Source organism: Mus caroli, unplaced genomic scaffold, assembly GCF_978045245.1.
Source record: "Mus caroli unplaced genomic scaffold, Mus_caroli_1 scaffold_4, whole genome shotgun sequence".
NCBI classification, from domain to species: Eukaryota; Metazoa; Chordata; class Mammalia; order Rodentia; family Muridae; genus Mus; species Mus caroli.
In genome coordinates, this window is record NW_028227259.1 from 23,381,729 (window position 1) to 23,397,500 (window position 15,772).

Consider the following 15,772-nt stretch of genomic DNA (forward strand, 5'->3'; position numbering starts at 1 on the left):
TTTCTTTCTGAAGTCCTAATTTGTTCTCGTTTGCTTCTGGCTCCCCTCTCTGTATGGCGCCATTTCCTTAGTTCAGAGAGGCCAGGAGCCTATCAAGAGTCACCCAGCTAGTGAGATGGGCAGCAGGAGAGGAGCTGGATGCACAAAGCCTCTATCCCTAATCAACCCAAGGCCTACAATCCCAAGGAAGCCAGAGCAGGTGTGCCAGGCACATCCATTCAAGCACAACATTTCTTGTGGGATTGGTAGCGCCTGGGAAGATATTTTTGCCTTCTTTATCTCCCCCAAGTAGGATGTAAAGAGAAGCAAGAAGAAATATCACTGGGGGTGGGGGGTGGGGAGGAAGACCAACATAGATTTAAGAGGCAACCCACTGGGTTCAAACTTCAGCCCGGCCCTCACCAGCTGTGTCCCTTGGGCAATGACTCATCCCATCCGAGCCTCCATTTCCATGATTATAGAATTGGGCAACAAACAGAATCAGGTCAGGCTGTGATTGGCTAAGTGACAGAACACTTGAAAGAGGCTGGCATGATGCCAAGTGCCGAATGGTGTCCAGCAAAGACTAGTGTGGAAGTCTCTTTCAAAGATGACCCTGGCCCGAGATGCAGTCCTGCTGAGCACACCACAGTGTCCCAGGGTTGGCTGCCGCAGCTACACTAAGCCCTAGAACTGGGTCAGAAGGCAGGTTTTTCCACCTGGTGAAATTTGGCTCTTAGGAGGCTAAGGGAGAACAGGGGCAGTGGTGGAGAGATAACAGAGAAAGAAAGAAGACAGCAAAGGAGAAGGTGGGTGGTAGCAAAGGCTCTGATGGATTGTAGCCCCAAGGCTTAGTACAGAAGGATGCATTCCCAGGGCTCCCACAGCAAACTGGGGCAGCAAACCAGCAACACTCGAGGGGAAACACTCTAAGCCCCATACCTATTCACAGGGAGCTAAGGATGGATCACTCCCATAAAACATGCCCACTGAAGATCTGAGTGTTCTTAGGGAGCAGGGGATTCAAATACCCTTGAGCAAGGGGCCTTTCCTAGCAGTGCACGTAGTGAACAAACGCAGTCCATGTGGAAGATGACAGGATAGATCAGAGCTGGAAAATGTCATTGTTTTTCACTGGGTGACATTCAGGACCTTCCTTTCTGCTAGCTCCCAACTGCCAGAGTGCTGAGACTTACAGAGCTCCAAGAAAATGAGGAACAAGGCCAATGCAGAGGCTTGCCTGGCTCCAGGCTGCAGACCCAGCAACAGTTGGGAGGGCTTATGGGGGTGTGGGTTGAGGATATTCATAAATCAGCCTGTAAAAATTGCTGGCGATAAACACCTTGCTCCCTCCGTGCATCTTCTTAGGTTGCACATTGCCTCCGGCACCATCTGTCTGCTCATCACAGTGGTTCAGCGTGTGGGCTCAGGTGCCAGACAGCTCCAGCTAGCTGCCTGGCCTCGCTGACCCTAACTCAAATCCTGTTTGCAGATTTTTCCCACCTGCATAATGCAAACAATCGGAGCTCCACTCGCCTGGCAAGGGTGGGGATGGAACAGGCCATGCAGAGGAGTGGTGGTGGACACAGTAACCCAGGGGCGGGTGGTCTCTGCAGAATGACCTTTGTCTGACCTTGACAATCAACGGAACCAGCTACCACACTGATGGATTATTGGAAGTCCATATCCATCTCTCACTGTCCATCCAAGAGCCAACCTGGGAGATCTGTTAAGAAATCAGCCGAAGCTTCTCCCACTTCAGAAAAGTAGAGACTCTTAAATTACTCATGCGTGCCCTGGCATCTTCTATCCGACTTTGGTCTCCAGGTACATGAAAACATGTGTTCAGGCCTGGCCTGAGAGGGTCATTAAACACGCACAGCTCCTGTGTGCTTACACTCTGTACTGCTTTCCCCACTCTCCTCTTTTCTCCCCACCAAGCCTGAAGCACACCATGCCTGTTCCTGATAAACAGTTCACCATGGCCACTTCCAAGCATCCGTGATTTGAGTTAACTAAGGTGAACATGTATGTGACACGAGGTGCCTCAGCAGACACTTAAGGCACCCTGAGGCAGCGTCCGTGATGAGCCGCACTGTCAGGGGCTATGACAACACACAGACAGAGGGATACCAGATAAGGAGAAAGTTACAAATCAGCTGTGCACGGTGGCGAACTCAAGCCTGTATAGTCAGGCCTTTCTGGTGTGTCAACAAAGAGCAATGGGACACAGCCGGGCCCTATGCTGTGCCTCTGTAAAGCAGATAGAGTGAGGAGCTAGGAGGAGCCGGCCTGAAGCTGAGGGTGGAGCCCAGAGCATTGCCATCTTCACATGCAGATGAAGAAAATGTGCTCAGAGCTGGGGGTTGGTGGCGCACGCCTTTAATGCCAGCACTTGGGAGGCAGAGGCAGGTGGATTTCTGAGTTCGAGGCCAGCCTGGTCTACAGAGTGAGTTCCAGGACAGCCAGGGCTACACAGAGAAACCCTGTCTCAAAAAAGAAAAAAGAAGAAGAAAATGTGCTCAGATGATGGCAGAAGTGAGCCGACAGGAGGACTAATTTTCCAGGGATGAGGGCTGGCCAGGGAGTGGATATTAAAGAGTCTAGGCCACACCTGCTGCCCTGGCCCGGGGCCATACAGCCTGTTTATTCTCTTGATTCTCAGCAGACAATGAGTTATGTGCCCTACTCTCTAAGCCTGTCCCCTTTTCACTGACTTCACGCTGACTAATGTGACAAGTGAGTGTCCCCTGTACTCACTTAGACAGAAGCCATATTATGGTATCAGGTAGGAATTTGAATTCCCAGAACTTTCTCAAGTCAGTGTGCTAGAATGAAGATTGGGGTGAGGGCTCTCTCCTGTAACCTGTATCCTCATAGTCTTCTGCAGCCTGTGACTGCCCCCAGGGGGTACCCACAATCTCCCAGTGCATTGAGTCACTCCACCTCCTGCAACAGCACCCCTGATGTGGCTTTTAAGTTCCTAGTGTGTGAAACCATGGCTCAAGATAGCTTTCCCTGTAGGTCCTGGGCCTATCTCAGCATAAGTAAGGAGAGCTGATAAATAAATCTGGAATGTATTTAGCCAAAGCCTTACAATGGATAACCCCAAGCATACACCAGCATGTCCAAATGACAGTGTCTTCCACCACAATGTGCTTAGCCGGGGGCTGTCCCAGCCCCCCAGCTGTGTTCTTAGCATTCTAGTGAGCACTTCTAGAACTTCCACGTCCTGCCCAGTCACTGTAGTCTTACTTTCTACTTCTCAGTCCTGTGGGGATCATCACTCACAGTTTACATGTAAGGAGTTCAATCCCCAAATACCAGGAACCAAAGGGAGAGGGTCGGCGGGGGCAGACGGGTTACAGTGATTCTGAGATGGCAGTTTTGTCCCTGGCTCCCAATGTCTGCTCCTTCAGCCACATCTATCTTTTGTGGAGTGGGTGAGCACCACCCCACTTGCCTGCCCATGCCAAGATTCTGTTCTTAAGGATCTGCTATGAGTGACAGCCAAGTCCCTGCTGGAGCCCAGGAGGTGGCAGTTCCCTCCTCCTACAGCACCAGGAACTAGAGGAACTAGAGGTTCCTGGAGCTCATGAGGCAATAGGGTAGGCGCCTGCCTGGCTCTTGGCCCAAGGTCCCCTCCTCAGTTTGTTACGCTAGGTGCCAGACCAGCTTCCAATCAAAGGATGGTCTTGTCACCAAAATGCCCCCCAGACAGAGTAAGGGTGCCGTTTCTTGCCAGTTAGCTTGAGCAAAACAACTTTCCCAGGTAGGAGATGAAAGAGAAAAGATAGAGACACAGTGAGATTCCCAGGATACATCCTCTCATTAAGTCTACAAGATGCCGTCACTGAAACTTCTTCTCTCTCTATCTGTGTGTGTGTGTGTGTGTGCACGTGCGTGCATGCCCATGTTCATGTGTGTACAGCTGCATGTATGTGTACATGGAGGGCTCAGGGGTCAAATTTGAGTGTCTTCTCAGTTGTCTTCACTGATCTGCCTCAGGGATTTAACTCAGTCAGGTGTGAGTTTTCACCACAGGCACTTTACCAATTGAGCTGTTTCGCAGACCCTTCTCTTTTGATAGGGGATTTTCATAAGAGAGAGGAAACAATGGACTCGCTCAGACTTTGAGAAATCAGTTCCTAGAGACAGCTATACAGTTTGATTCTCAAAGGCCATCTTGATTTTTGTGCATTCTGCATTTCAGCTGACCTGGACATCTCCTTACTCTGTATCACCATGATCACCCAAGGCAGTGGTGTAGGAGGCACGTCCTCTGGACCAACCTGAGAACCCATGCTTGTCATCTTTAAAGGGGCTTCTGGCAGACATATTAAAGAAAAGTAACTAGGCTCACAGAGGTGGCTGCTAACATCACTCAAGCTTTTCTCCTCTTTCCAGGGACCATGAAAGCAAAGTCTCACCTTTATTTTCTCTATTTGGAGACAACTCCAAAGGGCATCCCACCTCCAGAGTGTCCCTGGGTTGTGGCTGGGACATTTGTGGTGACTGCCTGTCTATCCGATTCAGCTTGCTCTCCTCTCCCACCACTGCAGGGCCAAAGCTGAGGTACAGGATCATAGGTCAAGAAAAACGTTGAGGAAGGGAACCCAACTCACTGAAAGTTGTCATCATTTAGCAAGAAACTGAGAGAAATGTCTTTCTTGACGTCACAGCAGTGGTGAATTTGGAGCCAGGAAGACATGGGCAGCGGAGCCACAAGACTCTGCCTTGGACCTTCCTGAGCACCAGTATTGGCATGGCCACAAAAGACAGAGGACAACCCAAAATATCTCAGGTCAGCCTGCAGCCTGCAGCCTGCAGCCTGCAGCCTGCAGCCTGCAGCCTGCAGCCTGCAGCCTGGGCTGTGCTCTGCTCACCCCTGGCCCAACTGTTGCTCTGAGCTAGCATAAACCAGAACTGTTTGGCTGTCACTGTTTGAGGCTGCCTACTGGCCTCTAATCAAGAAGCAGAGGATGTATGTGGGCCTGGCAGTGGGCCTCACCTGTGGAGTTGAGAAATTTTCTTCTCTTCTCAACTTGGTTATAATAGAAGACCCGAGTTTGAGCTCCTGGTTTACCACTAGCAAACCATAGCACCATGGTGGGTCACAGCAATAGGCAGGCTGATCCAGTGAGAAGTTTCTGTTCTCCCTGGGTTCCCAGGAAGTACCACAAGCCCTCTGGGCCACTTCCTCTCCTCAGCAATCCAACGGAAGGCCACCTGGCCAAGTTCTTCTCTTAGACTGTTTGGTACCACTGTTCACGGCTTCTCTGAAGCACAGCTGAGAATATTTTATTACTTGTGCCCCAAGGTCACTTAAGAAATCTCAAACTACATTTAACAAGCAAGAATGGTGTGGAGACAAATAACCTCTCTATTCTCCTGATCCTGGCTTCCCTCCCAGGTCAAAATAACACTTTGGACACTCATTCATCCTTACTGATAGAAACAGGATGCTATCAAATGCCTAAGTGTGGGAGAACCAGCTCCCCTCACGCCTCTCCTCAGACCACCCTGGACCCAGTGAAGGCATGGGCAGCTGGAGAACCAATCTGAATGTTCTTACTTCTTAGACTCTGTGGTACCAAGGGAGCACGGACCGCCAGGGCACAGAGTACATACAAACACAAGGATAGGCAGACCCCATCCGCGGGTCTCACTGGTTGCATGCCCTGTGATCAACAGGTGGTCCATTTATCCTTGCCTGGTGAGCGATGTGAACAGCTGAGGTAGGGTTGCTCTCGCCTAGCTCTCTGTCTTCTACTTCTGCCCAGATCTGATCCCCTCTGGCAGAAACAGGTTGTGACCCCTGAAGAGTAGCCTGGAGTCTTCTTCTGCCCAAGGACTCATCATGTGGCACTGAGCTAGCACAATGGCAGTCCAGCGCAGATGATCTCTTATCTTCCACAGCTGGTGGTCTTGTTCAGGTTCCCTGTGCTGTGTGGATACCTTTCTTTGTTTTCTTTCAATGGTTCTCCTCAAGTAACACTTCATTAAGGTAACTTTACAAGCCGCTTATAGCTTGAAAAACTTTCTGAAAAATGAACGGGCAATGAGGTGATGTTTCTTGGCAGTTGTTTTCTCTCCCATTTCCTAAATCCTTCTCTGATCCACTCAGCTCCCTACCAGGGATGTTCAGTCAGACACTTGGGAAGCCCATCGAAGAGTCTCACCCTCCCAGAGCTGGGACTCTTGGCTTCCCCCATGTTTGTGTCCAGCTCCTTTAACCTAAAATACGAAGCGCAAACTCAACCACCCAGGAAACACCCGGTCTGCCCATTTTCCCTTAGTCACCCACCAATCTCCAGAGTCAGCATCTGTTGGTGCGTGGCATACAAGCTGATAAAGAAGCAATGAGCATGGAGGTTAGAACGGGCCTTCACCTGCTTGGTTAATCATCTGTGACCACATTCAGAGATCAGTAGAGGAGCCACGTGAAAGGGGAGTCATGTCCCTTGGGCTAAACCACAGGGAACTCTCAGAGGTGCCTATGTAGTCAGAGCAGAGGAAATGGTTAAACTTTAGCTGGCTGCGCATGTCCCACAAGCTGGGAAGCACCTCCAGTTAGCCTGCTTGCCCATTCAAATTGTACTCATCTCTTCCCCTACTTTGAAAATAACTAAATCTCCATCTTACTTCCTGTTGACAGAAAGCCTTCTCTGCCAACTCATGGCTTGCCACAGACCAATGGAATAGCATCTGGGCCACAGGCTCTTGCCAGGGCCCTGGTGTTTTGGTGTTCTCTAGCTGGGCAGTGAAGTTGTTGATGAATGTTCAACAGAGACCGATTTGCCTCAGTAGTTCAACAGAGGCTGATTTGCTCTCAGTAGCCCGGATTCCTGCCTGCTTTCCTGACAGGCAGCATGCCACTCTTCCTGTGGGAAGCTTGCCTAGTGGTCCTGAGGCACGGAAGTAGTAAGGAAGGGTGGTCTTATAGAGGCCTTCTCTTGTGCCAGGAGGGCAAGGAGGAGGGATGCCACAAGGTGAGGACTGAAATTTTAGAAAGACAGAAATGTCTTGCTAGACATGTAGATGAAGAGCTACACATTTGCTGCCAGGTAGTGTGGCTGCAGCTCTTTTCAAGTCCATGCTCTGAATCCTGTGCCAGGTGGGTGGTGCAAAAATGGCAGCTCAATGACCTACACTATCCACAGCCCAAGAAGCCAAAGGGTGTGGTTAAAGTCCTAGCCCACAGAAGCTGTGTATGACCTTGTTTGAAATAGGAGCTAAACTAGATGATGTCATTAGGGTAGACCTTAATCCTTTATGGCTAACATTCTTTTAGGAAGAAGAAATGTTAGCACAGCCACCCCAAGGGTAAAGGCCACGTAAGACAGAAGGAATGTTGGAGCGATGTGGGGCTACCAGGCAGTGCAAGCAAGGGGGAGACAGCACAGAGAATCCCGCTAACACCTTGACACTGGACTTTTGGCCTCTAGACGTAAAAAAGGTAAGTTCTTGTGGCTGCATGTCACCTAGTTTGTGGGGCTGTGTTACAACAGACCTGGAAACCCAATCCAATGGGGTCCCAACCTGAGAGGCACTATACAAACATTACCTTCTCTGTTCCAATAGAGACTTGTGTGCGTGGACATGAGGAGGTGGGGGAACAAGTGGGTGCTCCCTAGCCTGGCCACAAGGGGCCCTTCTTTCTGCTGCTCCTCTGAACTAATCCATCCACCATGGGATTCCTAGTATGGTGGGACTGGGTGAAACCTGCGCACCTGGTAAAGGCTGTGGAGCAGAAAGCCATCAAGGGAACAAGGGGCATCTCTACTTCCTCCCAGTTTCCACTCTGCCATTCTTTCCTAAGGCCCGTTCTGGGTATACACTCTGGTCCTTCTGTACCTAAGATCACAGGACATTAGCAAACACTACGCTACAAAGATCCCAGACTGCTCTTCTGTCTGGTCTCTGGGGAGCTTCATGCTGCTTTATTTATGCCCAGCCTGTTGTGTAGCTGGGACAGGGCAAGGCCTGGGGACTTCAATGGCACAAGATGTCCATGGCCCCGAACTCCCTACAAGGGTAACCATAGGCACCTGCTAGCTAGATTCTGCCACTGCTTTCTGCTTTCAAATATGGCAAAGCAGCAGGCTTTGATTCTCATTCTCTCTCTCTCTCTCTCTCTCTCTCTCTCTCTCTCTCTCTCTCAGCTCTCTACATCTGCTGGAAAGTTCTCTCAGTCTGGGTTGATCTCTGGGATCAGTTTGGAACTCAGCTGCGATGGGAGTCACAACAGTTTATGTGCCCAGCTGACTTCACAGTGGCCAAATATGGAGGACAATGTGGCTGTGTGTCTACCAGGCAGTTCAGGTGGCCTCAAGTCCAGTGGTTTCTCCAGCCTGTTGGTCACAACAGGACTCAGGACAGGGAGCCATAGACTGCTTGCAGGCAAGGGGGCCACAGGTCACCGTGGGAGGAACTTGAGTACAGTTAATAAACCAATAACTAAATGTCTAGATCTAACTAATGTCTAATACACATTATAATTCTATTATATACTGTTTAAATTATATGAATTTTAGTGTGTGTGTATATATACTATGTTATATATATATATTTATGTATTATATAATAATAACAAAGGTACATATGCCATATATGTACACACACATGGACATATATGTGTGTGTGTGTGCATGTATTACAAACAAGGTAGGACTACAGTCTCCATCTGGTTCCAGGGTGCCAACTGTATGTGCTGTGCCCAGCTGACGTTCAGTAGGGATGCTGTGCCCACACTGGAGCAGCCCAGTCACTGGCCAGGCCTTTCCTTCACATGCAGTTCCTTGAGACACAGCACTCAAGCTTTGTTGATGAACATGGAGCCACTAGAGTCCTGGGCCTGCACAGAGCTGCTGCAGCTTCTGACGTCTGGGTCCCATAAGAGTTTATGTTCACAAACCCCCAAGATGCCAAGCCACTGATTCAAGGCCCAGACCAAGAGACTGAGCAGCTGGCAGCCAGAAACATCCTGTCATTGTCACACAATCAGTAGTAAAGGGTAATTCTTCTCAAAGATGGATGGAACCATGTAATGATTTATGAAAGACAGGATGTATGGATAGAGATAGATGGGCAGATGACTGATGGATGGAGAATATGAATATATATTGTATATATAATATATAGCATATATATATATTATATGTGCGATGCATGGATACTTGAATATTATTTGGACAGGTTAATTAGATGACAGATAAATGGATGTATGGATAGGTAAATGGTAAATAACTGGATAATTATTACATGGATATTTGAATAGATTAGATAGATGGCAGGTGGCTGTCTCAGGGTTTTTATTGCTATGATGAAACACCATGACCAAAAGCAAGCTGGGGAGGAAAGGGTTTATGTGGCCTACATTTCCATATCCCTGTTCATCATAGAAGGAAGTTAAGACAGGGACTTAGACAGGGACGAACTGAAGGCAAGAGCTGATGCAGAAGCCATGGAGGAGTGCTGCTTACTGGCTTGCTCTACATGGCTTGTTCAGTCTGCTTTCTTATAGAAGCCAGGCCCACAAAGAGCTGGGTTCTCCATCCCACCCCACCCCCACTGACCACTAGTCAAGAAAATGCCTTATAGCCGGTAATTATGGAGGCATTTTCTCAATTGAGGCTCCCTCCTCTATGATGACTCTAGTTTGTGCCAAGCTGACATAAACCCAGCTGGTACAGTGGTGAATGGTCAATAGATGGAAGAAAGGAAGGAAGAATGGACAGAAAAACAGATAACAGGCAGAACCAATGACATGAGAACAGAAGAAATGGAAGCTAGACACCAATTCCTTTGAAACCCAGGAGGCATAAAAATTCTGAGAAGAACTTAATGAATAACAAAATTATGGGTCTCGTCTCAGACATTGCAGATCAGTAGGTTAGACTGACACCTAGGACTTGATATTTTAAAAGCATGTTAGACAGTACTATTATACCGAAACTGGTTCAAGAACCATACCTTGCCATCAAAGAGCACGTACGAAATGTTCAAACCAGTCTCAGTCAAGGTCGAAGCTGAATGTCTCTCCCAGACTCCAGCTCAGGGTGCTTTGGTGGTGAGAGGGACAGAGAATGCTTTCATTTGGTCCTCCAGCCCCATACTCTACTGAGTGTGTGGTCACAGACCCATCACCAGCACAGAGGGCCCTGAGGCATCAAGCTGGGTGAGACTCCCCTGCTAGCCACACACACAGCAGGTTACAGGCAGTGTCTTGAGCAATGGGCTCACTCAAGCCCAGTTGTGCCACCACAACCTTCTGACTGGCCAGCTGCCCTGGGCTCTATTTTTAGTCTGTCTCCAGTGACAGTGAATTATTTTACGAGCTCCTCTCCCAAGAGGGTTGGGGACATGTGTGTTGTCACCAGTGCCTACTAGGTCAAGAACCCAACCTCCCTGGCAGCTTCGATGTCACACAAGATCCTACTCTGGTCCTTCTAGCTCTCTTAGGGCATCCCCCAACCACCTTCCCTCACTGTGGGGCCCTCAGGCTCTGGCCCCTTTCTACCAAAGCACTTCATCTTGCTGGCATGTCTGGCTACTTCTCGTGAGTTTTTGCTCCTCGTATTTTAATAGCTCCTCAGTTTAGACCCCAGAAGAAGGCTCCAAGACAAGAACTTAGGTCCTAGAGAATAGTTTAAGTTATTAAACAGCATTAGCAAAGAAGTAAGGAAGAATTTTCTTGAAGCCAGACAGGCCATGAAGATATACTAACAAGTGAAGCAATGGTCCCCTGCTGGGTTCTCCTGGGATGTTTCTGTACAGATGCATCAGAACTGTCTCCCCAATGACACCTAACTTGGTGGAAGTCCGTCCTTCCTGCACTGTGGTGGTTCAGATATCTAAATACCAAATACCTAAATACCAAAAATTCCCCAGTTAGTGAAACTACATAGAAGAGATTAGGAGGTGAGTTTATAGAGATCTATCACTGGGGATGGGCTTTGAGGTTTCAAAAGCCCACACCATGCCCAGTTGGATCAGATACAAGGTCTCAGCTACTGTTTCAGAGCCAACATCACCAACACAGGGTCTATCCCTGTACTCCAGGTGCCCCGCATTCAGCCGAACCAGCTGCCAAAGCTGGGCAGAATCTTTCAGACAGGAAGAAAGACATGAGCCCAAAGCCCCCCCACAAGGAAGCGCCCCACAAGGCTGTAAAAGACTTGGGTCAGGCTTGCACACAAGGGACAGGATCTCTGCTGCAGCTCCTCCGTCTCTGAGAGCAATCCCTGAGTTTTGGTTGGCCTGGAATTAATTCACTAAGGAGAACTTAGAGAATTCACTCTGCCTCTGATACCAGAGTATTGGATTGGAAGTACTAGATACCTCTGTGCCTGGCCAGGGCCTGACCTTCAAGCCACGGTTGTCTAAGGAAACAAAGGTTACCCAGTTAAACAGGGATCTGCATAGCAATAGACCAGTTTTAGTGTGAGTGTATTCCAAACAGAGCATGGGATATATTTAAGAAAGAAAATTGTATGTTGTTTGAAATCCAATTCCTTCAAAGTCCTGCTGATCTGGTCTGAGAACATTCCCTTCCCTCCATGAGACACTGCCTTCTGCTGGATTCAGAAGCGCCATCTCCTCTGTGTCTGAAGTGGTTCTGCCATGGTTGTCACTCTGGTCTCCACATGCAGCTGTTGTGGAGCTGACCTGTCATCTTATGTCCTGGGCTCGTCTGTTAAGCACTGAACCTTAAGTGCCCATTTTCACAGCCTCTCCTGGCACAGTAATCAATAGGTCACCATTAGTGGGTAGATGATAGGAGCCTCTGGTCACATCAGCAAACACATGCACAAGAGAGAATGAGAACACAGGCACGGGTCACATGGTGAACAACTGGGTGACAGTGGAGTGAAAACTGCTTTTAGTAAAGGCCGGGCCACACCATGCATGCAGAGTGGCCCGTCAGTCTCTTAGCTGCTGCTGGACTTTGCCTATACAGCCTTACGCATTACCACGCGAAGGCAAGCACACATGAGTGGGGGGCGGCTGCTCCCTTTGGACTCCATTCACGGCAGCTTATTCAGCGGGCACTATTTTTATTTTCTCTCCCCTGCCATCCCATCTTTTCTCCTCACCCAGCTGCCGTTTGTTTGTTTGTTTGTTTGTTTGTTTATATTGAGACCTATTTGTTATCTAGCCCAGACTAGATCTCTTCCTTGCACTCTGACACGCATGTGGTAACCATGAGAGCACAGCGTTTTACACTGTAAGGAGCTTTTCCATTTACTACTTTATTTCAACCTCTCCAAAAGGTGGACAAATTGGCACCAGTTTTTGAGACAAACAGGACAAGCTCCATGGTTAAAGGGCAGCTCAAAAGGTCATTGTGAAACAGATCTTAGCAGCAATGTCTAACTTTCTATTTCAATAGTTTAAAAATGTCTTACATAGGCAATGTAATAAGTATTTTCTCAAATAAAATTCATATCCCTATATGTTTACGTCACCGTGGGACTCATGAATTGTCCAGATGCCCAACTTTAAATTGCTCCCCAAAGTACCCCCATTAGCTGTGTGTGGGGCTCCAAGCCCCAAGACTCCACTCAGTACCACATTCCTGGACTGGAATTAAAAGAAGAGAGGGGCCCTGAATCTCAAAGGAAGGGCTTGGGGCAAGCAATAGGAAAAGCCTAGTACTCATTTCAGGGTAGTGCTGGCAAGCGGCGCTGCCCATGCTGTGCAGGGTTCAGTGTAGATGCCACCAGGTATCACTGGCAGGTGGGGCTCACTGAGCTGTCCCACACTGCTTAGCATGTTCATTTGTAAAAACCATTGCGTGCTTGGTCGCTGCCAAGATGTAGCCAAGTGGGGTTTCCCTTTGGGTAAAGTTAAAGGCTGGGGTACACCTCCTGAGAATTGATCCCCCTCTACAGAGAGGAGAACACGTGCCCTTGGGCACGTCTGCTAGGGCAGACCAGACTGATGCTTAGCACTGAGCAAGCTATTCTGCATGCTGCTCCCTCCGGCTGTTTAAGTCAATGTCACCAAAGTCCAACCAAGGTGGCAGGGTATTCTGGACTGAAGTTAGCAATAGCCCTGTATAGTAAGATGAGGAAACCTCAAACCCCCAAATTCCACGAGGCACAAAATATTCCTGGAGTCAAACCAAGGGAATCACTGCAAAGGGCCCCAGCCGCGACTCACATGCATCCTGAAATTGGTGTGGAGGGAGAGCCATTTGGGGGTGCTGCCTCACCGGGGCACCCCGCGATATTCCCACCCACCACTCCTTTCCTCCGTCCTTGGTGGCGGCGGAGGCGCGCGCGTCTCCTCAACTCACACTTCCCCGCACTTCACAAGGTCCTTTTCAACAAAACAACACAACTCACCACCCCCCTCCCCAGCACCCGCACCGGCCGGATCCAGGGCTACGCCCAGTCCGCCACCAGGCTTTGCGCACCCGGGAGCGCGCTTCTCGTACTCGCTTCCCAGCAGACACCCTTGTCTCTGTCCTAGACAATCCCATAGCTCCACTATAGTACAGACCAAGATCCAATCTCGGGCTCTGCGGCCCAGCTTGGGCCCTGCCCCTCCCCCTCCCCAGCCTCCCGAAGGGACAGGAGGGACAGGACGGCGCGCGCAGGGTGTCCCGTGTTAACCGCCTAGGCGCCGCGGGAGTCTGGAGCTCCAGGGATGGGACTCACCGGAATGTGCACTCGCAGTGACCGCCTCTTCAGGCTGGGGTTCTTTTTGCCACTGCTCCCGCCCGGGCTGGAAACCTCTTTCTTCTTCTTGGTGTCCATGGCTGCGCTTCCCATAACTTTAGCTAGAAGTTAATTCCGGTGCCTCGTCCCCGGGGTTCGGTCCCCTCGCTGCCTCCCAGGGCTGCTGCCGTTACACTGGAGCCACGCGCTTTTTATGACTGTCCTCCCACCCTGAAAACACCTCGTGGGGACTTCCGCGGGGAGGGCGGGTGGCGCAGGTAACACGCGGGGCTCCACCCGAAGGGCTGGCGGTCCGCGGAATGCCGGGTTCGAGCGTCCTCTTTCTCCTACGGAATCATTGGGTGCAGAGTCTCGGCCCGTGCTACTTTTGGTTACGCGTGGCAGAAGTCTTGTGCTGGGTGATAAAGTTTTCCTCCTTCTGCAAAGCGAAGCAACATTTCCCACCTCTCGGCTCCTCCCACAAATTCCCAGAGGTGATCGGCCAGGCAGGTGCAATTAACAACAGCAATTTGGAAAACAGCCTTCTCGCGTCTGTGCCTCGATGGAAACGGTGGCCAGAGACACTTGGTAGAGAAATGCATAACCCTGGGCCGCACAATAAAGCGGCAGGGAGCCTGGGACCCGGAGGGCCTCCTCTTTGGGCGAGAGGGAGGGCAGAGGGGGAAGAGGAGGTGCAAAGGCGAAGACTCGTCGCAATTGGGCTGGCGCGTGGCCGCAGGAATAAACTGTGGCGGCGGCTGGCTGGGTTCTGCGGGCCGAAGGGCGCGCCCCAGCCCCTAGGGGAGAATAGGGCAGGGCGCCCGCCCCGGGCGGCCTCTGAGAGCCCCGTCCCCCGGGACCCGGGGAACTGTGGGGGCCGGGCCTGGCACCAACGCAGGCTCTGGGAGCGCTGGGCGGTGGCAGGCGGCGCGCGCGTTGAACAGGAAGTGCGCGGCGTGCGGCGCCACTGTCCCACTCCACGCCGCCCACGCTGCCCCCGGGTGGTCGCCGTGCACTCTCTGTCTCAAGGTAGGCCAGCTCCGGACTCGCCAGGAGCTGATTCTGATCCATCTGGTTTTGCAGTGTCTCTGTTTAGGTCCAACCCCCGGAAACACACACCCGCAGCCCGACCACGCCACGATTGAAGCCCCGGGTCAAAGTGGTTCGGGTGACCGCACTCGCTTCTCGCAACGCCGCCGCCCTGCGGCGTAGGGAACCCCATTCTGTCCAGAGCGGCCTGTGGCGTGGTGAGTGCAGGCTTTTCTCCACAACTTGGTTCTTTTCAGATTCATCAAAGATTGCGCAACAAACCTTGATCTTTGGCAAAGGCGCTCTGGTCTCAGTAAATGCTGAAGTCCTAAAACCACGAGAGGAAATGGGTGCGTCGGAGCCTGAAACCAGGGCGAACACGCCACGTGCTCCCGGATCTTCAGAGCCACTGGCTGCAGATCTGGTACTGCGGGCTGCTCAGGGCCCTGGTGTTCCTCCCAGGCAGCAGGACCTTGGCTTCTGGTCTGAGTGAGGGGAGTGCTTCCTCTCCTGCTCAGAATTGAATACCGGCTGACCCCAGTGATCACTCCAGCTCCTTGAAGCTAACATCAGCCCACTTGCTCCCTGTAAACAATAATACACAGACACTACCTATAGCATAAACATGATATGGGTTCCTTTGACGAAGACATGATGGGGCTAAGGAGATGGCCTTTCCTGCTCTCCCACCGTAGAGGATGTGGTTACCACTTTAAGACCATGATTTAGTAAAGGACCTGTCTGTCCCATGAGAAACCCATTGCTGGGTCCAGCAGTCTCCTGGATTTCCACGTTACCAGCCAAGTTCCTGCAAATTAGGTAAAACCCTACAGCCCAGAGCCCCCAACCACTATCCTTAAGCAGCTTCTGGAGAGTCCTCTGAAGATTCTAACCCGGTCACTCTCCTCCCCAGCCTGGCTCCTCACTAAAGGACTCCCAGGACCCCAAAGACATCATTCTACTGAGGGTTCAGACTGCTTCTTAGAAGCAGAAGTGAGGGGTTTGGAGGGACGCAATACCAATGTCCAAGGAAGCTACCCTCAGCCACTAAAAAAAAGAAAAAAAAAAAAGAAAAAACCACTCCAGGATTGTCAAGT

At 50.5% G+C, this 15,772-nt stretch overlaps 1 protein-coding gene and 1 long non-coding RNA gene across 3 annotated transcripts in view; one reads left to right on the top strand and one right to left on the bottom strand.

Annotated features, from left to right (window-relative positions):
- Prkag2 (protein kinase AMP-activated non-catalytic subunit gamma 2) overlaps positions 1-14,388 on the bottom strand; it is a 243,021-nt gene extending 228,633 nt beyond the window's left edge. For both annotated transcript variants that reach the window (XM_021161710.3, XM_021161709.3), the window contains exon 1: positions 13,647-14,388. In XM_021161710.3, coding sequence (XP_021017369.1) covers positions 13,647-13,760 — 114 coding nt within the window. In that variant the 5' untranslated portion in view covers positions 13,761-14,388. The remainder of the gene's footprint in view (positions 1-13,646) is intronic.
- Positions 14,389-15,200: 812 nt separating this feature from the next.
- The window catches only part of LOC147004997 (uncharacterized), a 3,781-nt gene continuing 3,209 nt past the window's right edge, over positions 15,201-15,772 (top strand). The window contains exon 1 of the long non-coding RNA XR_015046897.1: positions 15,201-15,494. This is a non-coding gene — a long non-coding RNA (uncharacterized LOC147004997). The remainder of the gene's footprint in view (positions 15,495-15,772) is intronic.